This window comes from Xenopus tropicalis, chromosome 5 (genome assembly GCF_000004195.4).
Source record: "Xenopus tropicalis strain Nigerian chromosome 5, UCB_Xtro_10.0, whole genome shotgun sequence".
NCBI classification, from domain to species: Eukaryota; Metazoa; Chordata; class Amphibia; order Anura; family Pipidae; genus Xenopus; species Xenopus tropicalis.
The window spans coordinates 42,401,780-42,417,438 of record NC_030681.2 but is presented as its reverse complement, the minus strand read 5'-3'; the positions used below and the strand labels follow the sequence as shown (position 1 = coordinate 42,417,438).

Below are 15,659 nucleotides of genomic sequence, written 5' to 3'. Positions count from 1 at the left end.
GCATGTTTAATGTTTCCACTGTGTTGGTGGATGGAATACGCACCTCCTCTACACAGAGAGCCCCACGGGTGAATGCGATTTTGCATGTATATCACAGACCTGTGATTTTGTGTAGAGGGAGAACCCGGATTTTATTTGGGGGGGAAAAAGTGCAAAGAGGAAGGGAATCATTACAAACTGATTAAAAATAAAGAATAGAAACTGGCTGAAAAGTAGTCATCTTAATGTGAAGCTGAACTGCCCCTGTAGGATCTTCCTGTATAAGAAGAGTATTCACAAGTAGATATAGTTTGCTTCTCCAGTAATAGCAATATTTTTAGCAAAAACGAAATTCTAGCAATATGTGATTTGTAAAGCATAAAAGAGATGATACGTTAGTGCTGTATTCTATTAGCGTGGCCTAAATACATGTCAAATATTAGTTATTTAACCCACTATGTAGAAAGTGTTAGCGCTGCTTTAGGCCACAACTTTGATGTGTCAGTTAGTTAATCAGGCTGTTTATACCTACTCTGTAAGTGTCTGTGGTATTTGCACAGTCGTATTTATTAGTTATATATTATAATTTATATACGGTATGTTATATATTAATATGTCTGTTTTTTTAGAAGTCTTTATACCTGTGTAATGTAGAATAAAACTGCCAGTATTAAAAATAAAGAATTTATTGCATTCCAAGCCACAATTAAATAACTTAGATAAGAGACTTAAAAAGTCTACCTAGCACATAGGTTATAAAAAATATATATTGTTGACTAAGCAAACAGTGTCCATGAAAAAATCAGTCTTTGATTTCACAAATGGGTTACAAGGACAAAGAGGGAGGGGCTTTTTTACATTTGAATATCACAGCTTCAGTTACTCCAAGGCTTACGGAATGTGACTCAAGTGCAATCAAAGAATCAAACCAATGAGTTCTGCTGAGAATATCTCTTTTATTAGCTTCTTTATCCCCATTCTCCTCAGAAACGGAATTGTTACCACTGTGAGTGATGTTTTTATTGTCAGTAGCACCGAAGTGAAAGTTGACTTTCAGGTGATGATGAAGACACTGGCTGAGCAGTAACACAATTGCCCCTCCTACACGCACAACTCTGCAATACATAATATTTGGATTTATAATTTTCAAAATGCATTCATGCTGACACAGCAGGAATCTGAATGGGTCATTTACGAGTAAAAATGCACAAATTTTACCAGTCGTTGTGCAAAATAATTAAAGGTACAGGTATGGGATACATTATTTAGAAATCCATCATCCAGAAAGTTCCAAATTATGGGAAGGTCATCTGTCTTAGACTTTATTTTAATCAAATAATTAAAATACTTATATTCTTTTTCTCTGTGTTAATAAAACAGTACCTTGTAATAAGATTTAATAAATCCTTATTGGAGGCAAAACAGTCCTACTGGGTTTATTTAATGTTTAAGTAAATACAAAAAAGTATGGAGATTCCAATTATAGAAAGATAATGGGTCCCATACCTGTACTTGCATCAAAAGGCAAACCTTGCATGTCCATATAGTTGCGCTCGGTCCTTTCCACCTCCTGTCACTAAATGAATGCAGATGAACCCTGGAGCTACCGCCACCTCTGAAGAAGTCAGCAGCTCCAGGGTTCCCACAGCAGCCCATACTTGTGCCTAAAGGATTGTGCACAGACATCATTTTGACAGTGAGCACTGGAAATGACAAGTCAAGCAAATGCTTTTGTGGGTGTTTTAAGGGGGTGGTTCACCATTAACTTTTATGATGTAGACAGCGATATTCTGAGACAATTTGCAATTGGTCTTCATTTTTTGTTTTCTGTGGTTTTTCAGTTATTTAGCTTTATATATGGCAGCTCTCTGGTTTTGTACTTCAGCAGCTATCTGGTTGCTGGGGTCTTATTAATGGGGATTGTACAGAGACACACATACTCTTAAATACACTGCCCTTTCATATAGTGTGTGTCTAATAAAACTGTGTGAAAACTGCCATGGTTCCTGTAATTCCTTTACACCTAAAGCAGCTGTGCTTCCCCAGGGAATCAAGGCCAGTGCAGTGATCAACAGATGGAGCCGCCTGCACGATAATTGAAAAATGCTGCTTGCTGTGAGCTTGCCTTTCCATCTGAAGCTCAGACAAGGAAAGTAAACCTGCAGACTTCCAGCTGTTGCAAAGCTAAGATTCTCAGAATCATTTTATAGTCACAGGCAGGCTGAATTCAGCACACAGACAGCCAAGGGAAGGAACTATGGATAAAATGAGTGTCATGTCACAAATAACAAATTTCTATTTCCGAGTTCAACAAAATTGTTTCTAAACTAATAATCAAATATAATCCCCAGCAGAAGTAAAAGGTGAAACAAATGTCATTTCTTTTTACCTACGTTAGCTAATCTCCCCCTTGAATTTACTTAGTTTTTTTCCTAATGCATCAGTTAAAAGCACTGCCCCTGCAGCAGAATCCTGCATTAAAACCCTTTTTTTCAAAGGCGCAGATTTTTTTTTTTTTTTAAATTTATTTTTGAAATTTGCAGTGTGAAATATGCAAACACTCCCTTCCCCACAACAGCAGCAGATCAGCAGAACAATGGGAATGTAACATCAACAGCTCCCTGCCACCTGCATTGCTAAAATGCTCCCATGATCCATGATAAACATGAGAATAGCACTCAACAGTGAAAACCCAAGTCTGGACATGACTCGTCCAGTTCCACCGAGTAGGAAAAAAACAGTTCTATTGTGAAGTGATGGCTCTTTTTGAAAGCACGGGATCATCACCATAATCTGAGATGGCTGCCTACACACCAATATTACAACTAAAAAAAATACATTTATTGGTTCAAGAATAAAATTTTAAATGGTACAATGAATAATTTGCAATGTACACAGTGTAATTTAGTAAAAAAAAAAACTACACCATAAAAATATCCCCCTCCTGCTGTGCTTCTGGCAGGGACTGTTAGGACACGCCCACCCGTCATTTGAAACACAGACAGAGAACTGATAGGATCTATAAGGAGCTCCAATAAAGGGGCCATTTTCACAGATAGGATTAATGTTTAGCCCAAAGTGAAACCAGCACCGTATATTATTCATAATTGCCTACAAAATTAGGGTTTTTTTCCATTTATCCAATATGTCTCCTTTACAGTAACCTATATTACAAATAAACTACTGCAAGCCAAGTAACCTAGAACCCACCCTTTTAGCCACCTCAGATAATGGGTGGTGTGTATATCACAGCCTCATCAAACCATATTCATAATGTGTCTGGTTTACAAAAACCATAGGAATAAAATACCTTTGCATTTCTCGAATGATATCTGGAAGAAGATCTTTCATATTTTTCGAGGACGTGAACTTTCTTCCAAAGGGAATATCGCAAATCACTGCATCCATACTTTCAGAGACAAATGGCAGATCTACAAGATACAGAGGAATTGCTAATTATTTAAAATACACTTTATAATAGACCATTCTTAAAAGACCAGTATACCCTTACTTTTATTCCATATGGATTTCCCTTTCTCATATATTAAAAGTTGGATATTTATTTAAATTTTTGTTTATTTCTCTAAAGATTTTATGTTTGACCTATCTCTGTGTAGGTTTCCTCCAGGACACTGGTATCCTCTCACACTCCAAAACCTTACACGCAGGTTAATTTGATCATGATAAAACTGACCTCAGTTTGTGTAAATATAATGGGAAGCTCCACTGGTGCTGGAATTGATGTGAATGATGTCTTATCTGTAAGGTAGAATTGGCTCAGCCTTACATACAAATACATCCGGCTAGTGGGCTGAATGGCAAAAAGTCAGAATGATATGTATAGTAGAAAACTTCAGCACAGTGTTACTGGGAAAATCCAGTTAGATTGTTTCACATTGTAGTGTTGAGACTCTCATGAGCCACAGCCCTAAGTATTTTAATTGCCATTAAAAGAAATAAATAAAATACAGGAATAAGAACTATGCGCACTAAAGTATTTTCATTCTTGGAAGTCCCAGATTATTATTATTAACATTTATTTATAAAGTGCCAACATATTCCGCAGCGCTCTGATAAACGTCAGACACATGTTACTGCTGAGCTGCAAGTTAGAGTCATATCACCCCCTCCCTTTCCCCCTTTGCAGGTGATCAGCAGAACAATGGGAAGGTAGCAAGATAGCAGCTTCCAGTAGATATCAGAATAGTACTCAATAGTAAGAAATCCAAGTCCGGCCTGGGACTCCTCCGGTTCCATGGGAGTAGGAGAAACAATAGGTTATCTGAAAGCAGTTCTAATGTGTAGCGCTGGCTCCTTGTGAAAGCTCAGAATCCGGCACAATGTACTGAGACGGCTGCCTACACACCAATATTACAACTAAAAAAATACATTTGTTGCTTCAGGAATAAAACTTTAAATGGTAGAGTGAATTATTTGCTATGTAAACAGTGTAATTTAGAAATAAAAAGTATACTATAAAAATCATGACACTATCCCTTTAAATTTTACCTAGAACGGAACCTTTGAGTAACTCTATAGCGCCATCAAGACCAGCCCCCTTTACATTGGAAACTGCACTTTCGAGCTGTAAATCATTATTATCAACACCCAGGAAGTGACCAAACTGCAAGAAAAAAAAATATGCAGTTGTCATTAATACATACAAACAAAAATAAAACTACACTGTAGCAATGTTACAAAACGTGTAAAAGAATACATGGAATCATTATGTGACAGGTATGTCATCCATACTATAAATATGATATTGTTGTGTCCTTAATTAGTATAATTCTAGGGAAAATGAAAGAGGTCCTCCACCCAAAAACTGCATTTTGTATAGTGAAAACAATTCTTAGCAACATCCCAATATGCATTTGTTAAAAAATGCCAGTGGTTTTAAAGTTGTTTGTAAATGCAATTTAAGCTGAAAGCAGTGTCAGTCTGTCTACATTATCTGACTCCTGAAACAAGGCAGTTGATTGAAAGACCTGGAAGAGACCTAACTCCTGTTACTCCTGTATAATAAAAGTCAGACCCAACTGTAATCCATTTGGCTAGTGTCACACATAGCGAAATCTCGGCCTGCGTAAAAATGGAGGCCAAGAATCTGCCCCTACGCTACTGCTTTCTAATGTGCCTGTACCCGAAGTCACTGCACTGGCTGGGGGGCAGGCACAAGGAAATGATTTTGGCGTATAAAGTCTCACTTATTCATTTTGGCACTGCAATCCGCTCTGTGTGTCTGCACCCAGGCCACATGTGAAACTGGCCTTAGGGAGGCAGACAGGGGACTTTTTGCATCTTCTTTTTGCATTGAAAAAGTGTACTGCCTTCTATTTTATAGTGTTGCGATTTTTGCTTCATGCTGATTTTTCCTGACCACAGAGTAGGTCACAGTACCAGACCACAGGGTGTCACAAGTGCCAGTTCACATTTTGCAATATAACTGCAAATGCTGAAAGGAACTCCAAAATGTGGCATTCATTATCTCTGGTCTAATACAGATTAATTAAAATATAACTGGTTACCCCTTTATCCCTATGGAATTGCATTGAAATTTTTAAAATTAAGATTTGCAGACAGGTGTATTAAGAAACTTTATAGTAAAGCCTGAATTCATTTCAGTTTTTTTCTCTTTTATAAATGTTTACTAAAGCTTGTAAGAACAGATGTTCAATTGAGTTAAAAACATCAGTCAAATTCCAACACTTGCTGCATACTTACAGGCCATTCTTTTGCAGCCTCCAACAATATTGTTCCCACACCACACATAGGATCCAGAACAAGTGCTCCTACCTACAAATAAAACAGGAACATTAAATGCTAAAATATTCTTGCTGATGGGTACAGAGGAAGACTTACTGTATTAGAGACAGAAAGGCTTATTTAAAAGTATATTGGAATGGATTTATGCACATACAGAGCTCATTCATAAATGGCATTTGCACCAAAGGTGCCCTGTGTGCTTCTTTGTACTAGAATTATCATACTGACTTTGCCTCTAGTATCTATTATGGATTAACAAATCCTGAAAACAGAACTCTGGGTACATATAAAAAATGTAAAACAATACTGAGAAGGGACTAAGATTGTTTAAAGGAGAAGGAAAAGGATTTTAGGCATTTTACTGCCAACAGATTTGCCACATTAGTGCAAGCTAGAACGCAATATTTATTCTGCTGAAAGCTTTACCATACCCGAGTAAACAGCCCTAAAAGCTCCCTCTGTTTGTTTAAGATAGCAGCTGCCATTTTACCTTGGTCTCAGTAGCTTCAGTGCTGCAGATCTGACTGCTGGTAGCTCAGATTACACAAGTTGGGAGGAGGGAGCAAATTCTTATGGGAGGGGGAGTGAATTCTGATGGGGGGAGGAGAAGGGAGGAGCAAACTGAGCAGACTCCTGCCCCTGCCTGGAAGAATTTTTCTGAGAGCAGGAAGTCTGACACAGAATAACATGTGTACATATGTGTTTTTTTAGACAGAGGACTCAATGCAGCATTTCTGTGAGTGCTTATGGCTGTATTTACATAGACCTTTCTGATAAAGCTTACTTACTTACTTTTTACCTTTCCTTCTCCTTTAAGTCAAACTGAACAACAGAAACATAAAATACATTAGTGTTTAAAATACATTAGTGATATCACAGTGTGCCATGGTACTGTATTGCAACAATTTTGGTTTTGATTCTTTAACTCAATACAAATATTATTCCCCAAACACTATGACTGTATTAACTTTAGTATTACTATAATGCCCTTCTGCCCTCACAAATTTCACTGCTGGTGAAATACTTTTATTTATTTTTTTATGCAGATTTACAAAAAAATGTCTTTATTGTTATTAACACAGTAAATATACAGGCTACACATATAAATCAGATTTAATATAGGCATTTATTTCTTGCTGCTCCCAGTCTGACTACAAAATCTAACAATAATACTAAAAAAGGGGAATATGGAGCAACTTACATGTAGTTCAGCAAGTGTGCCCATAGCCCAAGCTGTAGTAGATCTTAGGCCTGTATTTCTTATATAGTCTCTTTTTGCCAAAGGTTGCCTGCAAACCATAAAAGGAAACATATCTTGATTTACTTACATAGCCTTGTCTCTGTGATAAAGTCAAATTAAGTCAAAGGCCACAACATGACAGCTGCTTACACAATATGACAGCTGATTACCCATGATACACTGACATACACAGAGGAACCCCATCTGTGAGCGTTATTGACCTAGTCACTAACACTAGGATAGTAATATGGTTTAACACTTTATTATTATTTATTAACACTTTATTATTTATTATTTATATGGATTCTATTGTAAAAAAAAAAAAATCAGCCTGTATAACATCTGAAGTATTCTTTTCAACTGAATCTGAAACCCAAAATTTGGTTTTGAACCAGTTATGCATCTGAATTACAATTTTTTATTGCAGAAAAATATGTCACATTATTAAGGAGATTATAAAGGCCCATGCTGAACAGCACTGGGGTCCTAACCCATAGGTTTAGAATCTCTGACCTAGAAAATTTTATCCAATATTACCAGGTTTACCAACGACTGGAATGAAAGTATTGTGTTTTTTGTTTTTTTTTTTTTTTACAAAACAACACCATCAATATGGGCTGTTTTATTACTTTTCTTATAATATTTACATTATTGAAAAATTCTGCAGTAGCGTAGTATGGTGTTGTTCAGTCAGGCTATGAAGAATTAATGTTGAAAACTGAGGGATCCTAGGGATGTAGTGCAATATGTGTGGATTTACAAAAATATCAAGAAGGCATGAAAATCTACAAAATACACAACACTGTAGGGTGTCTGCAGTTTTACAAATTGATCACTAGAATAACACAAAAGGAAGACAAAGTTAGGACCATATGTGATACTGTTGAAAGATAGGTGTGGTATAAGAAGAAAACAGTTACCTGGAGATTGGAAACCCAACCACAGAATACAGATCATTCAAATGTACAAAAACCTAGGTGAAAAACCAGAACGTAACTGTTATGAAGTGCTGCACAATAGCATGGCAACATGTTTAAGTGTCTGGACTCAAGGGACTTATATGCAAGGGTTGGCTTGTGACTTTAAATCAGTGATTGGGACAGTTGGTCAATTACCAGAAGAAAAAAAAATCCACAAAATTTGAGTAGATTGTATAAAATAAAAAATGTGCTCAGGATCAAAAGCAAAATAACAGTTATATACCATATGGCTCCCAAGTGGCTGACTAACAGCTGTTAAGAACAAAATAGTGTTCTGGCTATAATGTTAGACTTCTGTTCACTCAAGCCTTTATAGATTATATTTTGGGCTAACTAACTATATTGAAAACATTTTTTATTTTCCAAAGCCTATCTATTTATCCAGTTTTATTTTTACACTAAACTGTTCCTTTAAGGATACATTTTGTCACCTGCACTAAAATCACCTCCAGTGCAGGAGACAAAACATCAGAAAATGCATTTGTATAAAAGTCAATGTGAACATTTACTGCTAAAACATTAACATTGCATAATCACCAGAAATGCCTTTCCCGGGATTTTAAGATTCAAATGTTTTGTTGCCCACACTGGAGGAGCAGCAAAATCCCAAGAGCTGGCATTTTCCAATTAATGAATAGTAAACATACCTCTAGACTTGGCATCCGGAGATCAGGTTTCCAGCCAAACTGTTTTATTATAGATCCACCAATAACAGCACCCACCTCCTAGAAAATATCAAACATTACATTAGGCCCCAAACCAATACTCTATTATATGTTTAAGGCAAAGAAAGTAAATCCTTAATAACTAACATTAAATTGTAATTTAAATTTAAAAAGTTAAATTTACTTTTAGTATGATGTAGACAGTGACATTTGGAGATAATTTGAAATTGGTCTTTATTTATTTTTATTATTTAGCATTTTGTTCAGCAGCTTTCCAGTTTTGGAATTTTAGCAGCTATCTGGTTGCTAGGGTACAGGTTCCCCTAGCAATAAGACAGGGCTTTGAATAATATACTTGAAGATGACTAGGAGGGGGCCTCAAAAATTATAACAAATAAAAACGGAAGACCAATTAAAGAGTTAAAAAGGATATTCTACAACTAACAGTTAACTAAATTATAAATAAGAAAATACAAAAAGTGCTGAAAAGAAAGAGATGAGCGAATGTACCCACCTGTGGTGTAAAAACTTTGGCAGTTGCCCCAGAACAGCGGCACGAAACCCTGAAGGTAATAGGATGGGTATTCTTGTGTGGTTTTGGGAGCAGCTGTTGTTCTGTAGCATTCAGTTCTTCAATGTCCATGAGATTCTGGTCTTCAGCTTGGGACATGTTCTTGTGTGTTGGGTCCTGGAAAGTACACACTTTGTCCCCGACTGTGCTATCTTGCTTTCTATATTTTGATATGTGGAATTCTGAAACACTCCCCGATTTCCTTTTGGAAGCTATCCCAACCTTTCCACAGATATGTTGATGTTGCTGTAATTGCCCCTGAAGGTTTTGCCATACAGAAAGGCAATGTAGCCACATGTGAGGCTCTCCAATGACATACTCCCGTAATGCTGAGCATGCTTTACCTAGAATATTGTAGTAAAATTAAACAAGACATACATTGTCCTTTAAGTTAACACTCGCCACACAGCACATGATAAAGTTTTTATGAAGGTAAGTCCTATTAAAGACTTGGAGGGGATTTCTAATATCTTCATGTTTTACAAGATGGGCTATGGCATGTTCTTTAATACATAATAAAATGAGTAATTTAACAAAACTAACATCAATGATTGGTTTATGCTACCTTTATGACCAAACCCCTATGTCTTCCTATAAAGGAATTATGTACATTAAGGGACGCTATTATAGATATAGTAGGAAACCTGTTTTTACTCAATGGTTGGTCATTGCAAGACAGGTTATGAGTGTATAACCCCTCCACTTTACCCTTTGCTCTTACTTGTTGTCTTAGGGCTCTGGCACACGGGGGAGATTAGTCGCCCACGATTAACTCCCTGTTCGCGGGCGACTAATCTCCCCGAGTTGCCTACCCCTGCCATCCCACCGGCGAACATGTAAGTCGCCGGCGGGATGGCAGACGCGGCGGCACGATTTCGCGCAAATCGCCCCGCTGCGTCTGCCATCCCGCCGGCGGCTTACATGTTCGCCGGTGGGATGGCAGGGGTAGGCAACTAGGGGAGATTAGTCGCCCGCGAACAGGGAGTTTTATCGCGGGCGACTAATCTCCCCCGTGTGCCAGAGCCCTTAGGGCGAAGACAGATGTGGTAATTAGTCACCACTATTTATTTAAAACCCCAGTCAAGGTGACAGAAAAAACAGTCACGGCAACCAATCACATTGACTAGTCTCAGTTGAGGAATACATAAGTTGCCATGTCCAAAATGTACTGTGAGGGACTAGTCACCATAACCTTTACAGCGGGCAATTAGTTGAAATGACTGGATTTTAAAAATCGTGCCAGCTAATCACCCATTATGTCTTTGCCCATAACAGGAGTCCATTATGCATGGGGATTATTTATGCATTGTTAATCTATTTACCTTGTAAGGACCAAACATGGAGTAGCTTCATTTTCCCTGTTTACGCTTTTTGCTTATGAAAGTACAAAAAAACATAGCTTTTGTGTGATTAAAACAACAGGCAGGTATGATCATATAAACCCAATTCATTAAATTTATACTGAACACGGGTAATGTATTGCTCCTTTAAAAGATGTTATTAATTTAACCATTAAGCAAATACAAAGGAGAAATATAGCTAAAGCTAGTCTAAGGGCTCTCGGGGAGTTAATCGCGGGCGACTAATCTCCCCCGTGTGCCAGAGCCCTAAAGAAGGCATTGAAGATTGAATTGGTAAAAACAACCCAACAACAAATAAAACTTTTTAAGAACACTGTAGACACTGCACTAATATTTATCTTACCTTTGTTTTTTGGAAGAGATAATGGAGAACCTTTTTTCAGTAGAAGAAATAATCTTTCACCGGATTTTATAAACCTTAGTCTGCATAAATCTGGTTCAGCTGTAAAAAGTACTTTTCCTGACACTGTTTCAACCTGAAGGAATTAAATATGTTGTTACCAAAAATGCTCTAGTCTGGCACTATTTCCTGTGCAACCATTTTCAGATGTTTATGTTTGTTGCTTAAAAATGAAGGAAAGCTATACATTAAGTAAGCTTTATCAGAAACTTCTATGGTAATACAATCATAAACACTTATAAAACTGTTGCTTTGAGTCCTCAGAGAAAAGAAACACCACATTCTTTCCTTCTATTCTGTATAAATGATCTTTGGTGTCTTTCCTTCTCTCAGAAAAATCCTTTAGGGCACGGCACAAGCCTGCGCACCTAGCTCCTCTCTCCTCCCTCCCTTCTGCTCTCTCCCCTTCCCCTCTCTGCTGTAATCAGGTTCTCAGACTGAATGCTGCTGTGGAAGGAGCTTCTAGGGCTGTTTACTTGGGTTTGGTTAAGCATTCTGCAGAATAAATATAGTATTCTAGCTTGCACTGTTAGCTTGTCTGTTGACAATAAAATGCCTAAGTAGCTTTATTTCTGATTTAAAATTCTAACAACATAGAAAGGGCCAACACAAACATTCATTACTGTCTATATTAAGGCATAGGGAAGCTGTGCTGCCTCTAGCTAGTTCTTGTTTGTGGTCCTATGCAGTTTAAATGTAGCACTCATTAACCAACCACATAATGTGAGGGTTCCTTCAGTGCATCCTGCATCTGCCTCTTCACCCAGATCAAAGTCCACATACACTTGCAAGTGAGCAAGCATAAGGAGCCAAGCCACACCTGGGTATATAGGATCTTTGTGTTGATTGCCCTTACACATTTTAGTGTGAAATGCAAACTGACTTCACCAAATTACTCATAAATTATTTAAAACGCGTTTAATAGTAAACATGATTATATTCCAAAGTTATAATGAACTTATTATGACCAATAAACGACCACTTGCGTTTTTAGATGGGAATCGTTCATGTCCCCATACTTTACATCAGTCTAGCAGTGAACAAGGGAACTCATGGCCATTATTAACATTATTATTACACAAAACTGTTTATTAAATGCATGGGTGTCATGGATTAGTGATACAACTGATCAAGAAGTTCTAGTATAAAGAGATGTGGCAAAGAAAAACAATGCAAATAATTCTGCTTATGTATCTTAACCTTCAGTGGCAAGATCAGATGCTGCCATTGTTTTGCTAATCCAGTTGAGAGAACACCACAAAAAAAAAAAAAGCATCCAGGTAGCAAGGAGTAAGCCATGGTCTGATTAGTATGCAAGAACCATCATAAAAAGTATACAAGGCATTTTTAAGTGCTTGGTCAAAGAAGCATTTTGTAGATATGTGGGAGGAGGACAAACCATTATAAATTGTCTTCCATTTACTTGACCAGCAATAAAGACAGCTTAACCTGTCATTTGACAGTAGCAGCAAATCCCTATTCAAAGTTTGGGGAGGGGTCCAAGATTTTATTCCCCTTTTTTGAGGTTAAAAACTGCTTAGATCATAAAAGACTTGAAATGCCATTACTCTAATCATTCTCTGCAGAGTCACTGAGAAATGGTCTTTTTCATATGGCTACAGCCACATGTAATCTAGCCAAGCAGCTTTAAAGAATAAGTAAACCTTTTTTTTTTCATATTTCTAAATAGTGCCCAGAATAACATTGTTTTCTTCTTCCATTGAGTCTTATGTAAATTCTGAATCACAAACAGATCAGCTCTGTCAGCTATTTCCTAGTCTAGCGTGAGGTTCTGCCCCCTTTCTTTGTTGAGCTCTTGTTCTCTCTCTGACTGTGAAGATGGACAAGGAGGTGCCTACTGCGCGTGCCTGTTGGATTTCCATTGGAGCAGAGACAGCAAGCATGCCCAGTAGGCACCTCTTTGACCATCTTCACAGTCAGAAAGAAGTAGAACTCAGCAAAGAAAAGGGGGCAGAAGGCAAGCTGCTTGTGATACAGAATCTCTATGCATAGTGCCGGGGGGAGGTATGTTATTCTGGGGGCTGTATATAGTCTTTTTCTAAACTTTTATGATAAAAGGCTTGCTTATCCTTTAAACAACATGAGAAAATTCATTAACCCAGCTGTTATTGGGTTTTATTACATTTGCAAACAAAGCTCACACTCACACCATTGTGTTCCTTTTGTTTGACAAAGTAAACACAGGGGCTTATCCACACTTATCCAGCATATCCATGTTCCAGTTGTTTACTGTTCTTGGATATAATTAAATCTTAGTGAAACTACACCAGCAGAACAGTCAATGTTTATTTCGAGCATCTGACATTATCCTGTTTTATTTTTATATTTTTTTATTTGATACGGTGCTTTTACAGAGTCAATCAATAGAACATTACACTGGGAGTTTAAAGGAACAGTAACACCAAAAAATTTATATATTTTAAAGAAATTAAACTATAATGTACTGCTGCCCTGCACTGGTAAAAATTGTGTGTTTGCTTCAGAAACATTACTAGAGTTTATATAAACCCTGGTGTGTAGCCATGGGGGCAGCCATTCAAAAGAAGAAAAGGCACAGGTTATATAGCAGCTAACAGATAAACCCTGTAGAATACAATGGTGTTTTATCTGTTATCTGCTATGTAACCTGTGCCTTTTCTCCTTTTTCCAGCTTGAATGGCTGCCCCCATGGCTACACAGCAGCTTATTTATATAAATTATAGTAGTGTTACCGTAGCAAACACACCAGTTTTACCAGTGCAGGGCAACAGTACGTTATATTTCAATTACTTTAAAACACTTTCATTTTTTGGTGTTACTGTTCCTTTAAGGGGCGGTGGGGCACAGTCCCAGTAGAACACAGACAGACTATCATAATGTGTGTGAAACGGATATGGACCTCTGAGGTTAGAGTGTAAGTTCCAGTAGAGACAGGACTGCATAAACACATTTCCATATGCACAAAGTATGTTTCAGGATGTTTAATTAGTGTTAATGCACACATTTATTTATTTATTCATTCTACCAACGGTCAGTATCACCAAAATTAATATTGGCGCACTAAAGATGGCAGCCCACCCACCCACCTCACCTTTACATACCTCTGTGGCAGATAATTTTTGTGTCACTTCCTCTGTCACAAAACATTCCATGCCCCGGCCCGCAGTGCAGAAGAAACGCTCTGGCATCTTGTGTTACAGCAAAAAGCATCTACAGTGCAAAATAAGGGGAAAGCTCTTTCATTCTATATGTTTTATAAATACATACAAAAAAAACCCAATGCTTTTTTCTCTTATAAACAATACTAAAGCGGAAGGCAAACTCCGGTGTCTGGCATAACACACCTAAAGTAGATAATACAGTGGGGTTTTTCTCAATGTGAATATACCCACTCGTGTCAATTAGGTACAACTTAATACAACTAAATACAAACAAGTGGTATAGTGTTTTGCCCACAAACCAGGTAATAAAATACCCTTGCATCAATGCATAAGTAATAAGGGGAATAAAAGTCCAGAAAACGTCCACTGTTAATACACAGCAGGTCCATGCCTATAAATGCTTATATTGTCTCAATGCTGTTTTCGTCAAAAAGTAAATAAAACAAAACCAACTGTGGTAAAGGATATAAAAAACAGCCAGGCTTTACACCATCCCAAACACACACAACACACACAACACACACAACACACACAACACACACAATGCAGCTGCAGTGCAAGCTTTTTACCACATCTGTCCCTCCCTGCAACACTCTCCTCTGTACCGGCACTCACACTTCCGGGTTAGCTAGTCACAAGATCACTCTACGGATGCCTTTGTGAGTCAAACCTTTCAAAGTGTACAGTGCCAGTGCAGAAGGGAACGGTGGATTAAAGCAGGATCAGTGAACCAATCAACAGCCCAGAAGGCGTTCCAAAGGAGATGGTTCAGTATTTATTCCAAATAAAACATATTACACATTAGTAAAAAGCCTAACAGATAAAAACTTTATATTAATATTTGTGCATTATATGACAGAACAAGATACTGTTTAGACTCCTTATGCGCAGGTTTAATTAACAGTGTCCAAACCAGTGTCGATTTATGCCAAGGTTTGCTGAGGACTTTTTTTTTAGAAACCTATGCTATAGCCATATTAAATGTCAGAATGTGATATATAGGGTTTCCTGGGGTAACCATAACTGTACTGGACTTTTTGGTCTTGCAGCCTAAAGTCTGGCAAATTCCAGAGGAATGCATTGAAAATTTGTTAATGTATTGCTGGGCATTTTTGATCTATAGAAGTCCAAAAACTTTATAAAACTTCTGAAATTCATGGGGCTTTAGAAATTAGTTGTATTTTTGCTAATAAAATAAGTTTCTTATATACATCCCTAAAGTATGAAAAACAAACTTTTTTTTTGGTATTTATAGCCCTATGTCTTGTAACAGATATTAAGGGCAGAGAGCTTGTCTTAAAAAAAACGATGTATAGTTTTCCAAGGTGAATTAAAAGTCTCCCCTAGAAAATGCCCCTTAAGATTAAGAAAGAGCGAGAGTGCAAAATGTATAAACATACTTTCCCTATCTGTCTATGGAAATACTGCAGGGAAAAGACGAGGACACTGTGTAGAAGCTGCTGTGATAAATAGCTCTCTAGAGCAGTGCTGACCAACTGGCGGCCCGTGGCCCGCATGCCCCCCACCTGTCTGGCT

The 15,659-nt window shown here is 37.5% G+C and overlaps 1 protein-coding gene across 3 annotated transcripts; it reads right to left on the bottom strand.

Annotated features, from left to right (window-relative positions):
- Positions 1 to 649: 649 nt before the first annotated feature.
- Positions 650 to 14,810, bottom strand: thumpd2 (THUMP domain containing 2). 3 transcript variants are annotated; one of them, XM_012962652.3, is made up of 11 exons: positions 14,739 to 14,810; positions 14,064 to 14,172; positions 10,906 to 11,038; positions 9,145 to 9,545; positions 8,613 to 8,690; positions 7,906 to 7,958; positions 6,947 to 7,034; positions 5,704 to 5,775; positions 4,489 to 4,603; positions 3,290 to 3,410; positions 650 to 1,094 (listed from the first exon to the last, which is right to left on the bottom strand). In XM_012962652.3, exons 2-11 carry the CDS (start codon positions 14,148 to 14,150, stop codon positions 806 to 808), a joined length of 1,437 nt encoding a protein of 478 aa, XP_012818106.1. In that variant the 5' UTR covers positions 14,151 to 14,172; positions 14,739 to 14,810; the 3' UTR covers positions 650 to 805.
- Positions 14,811 to 15,659: the final 849 nt, after the last annotated feature.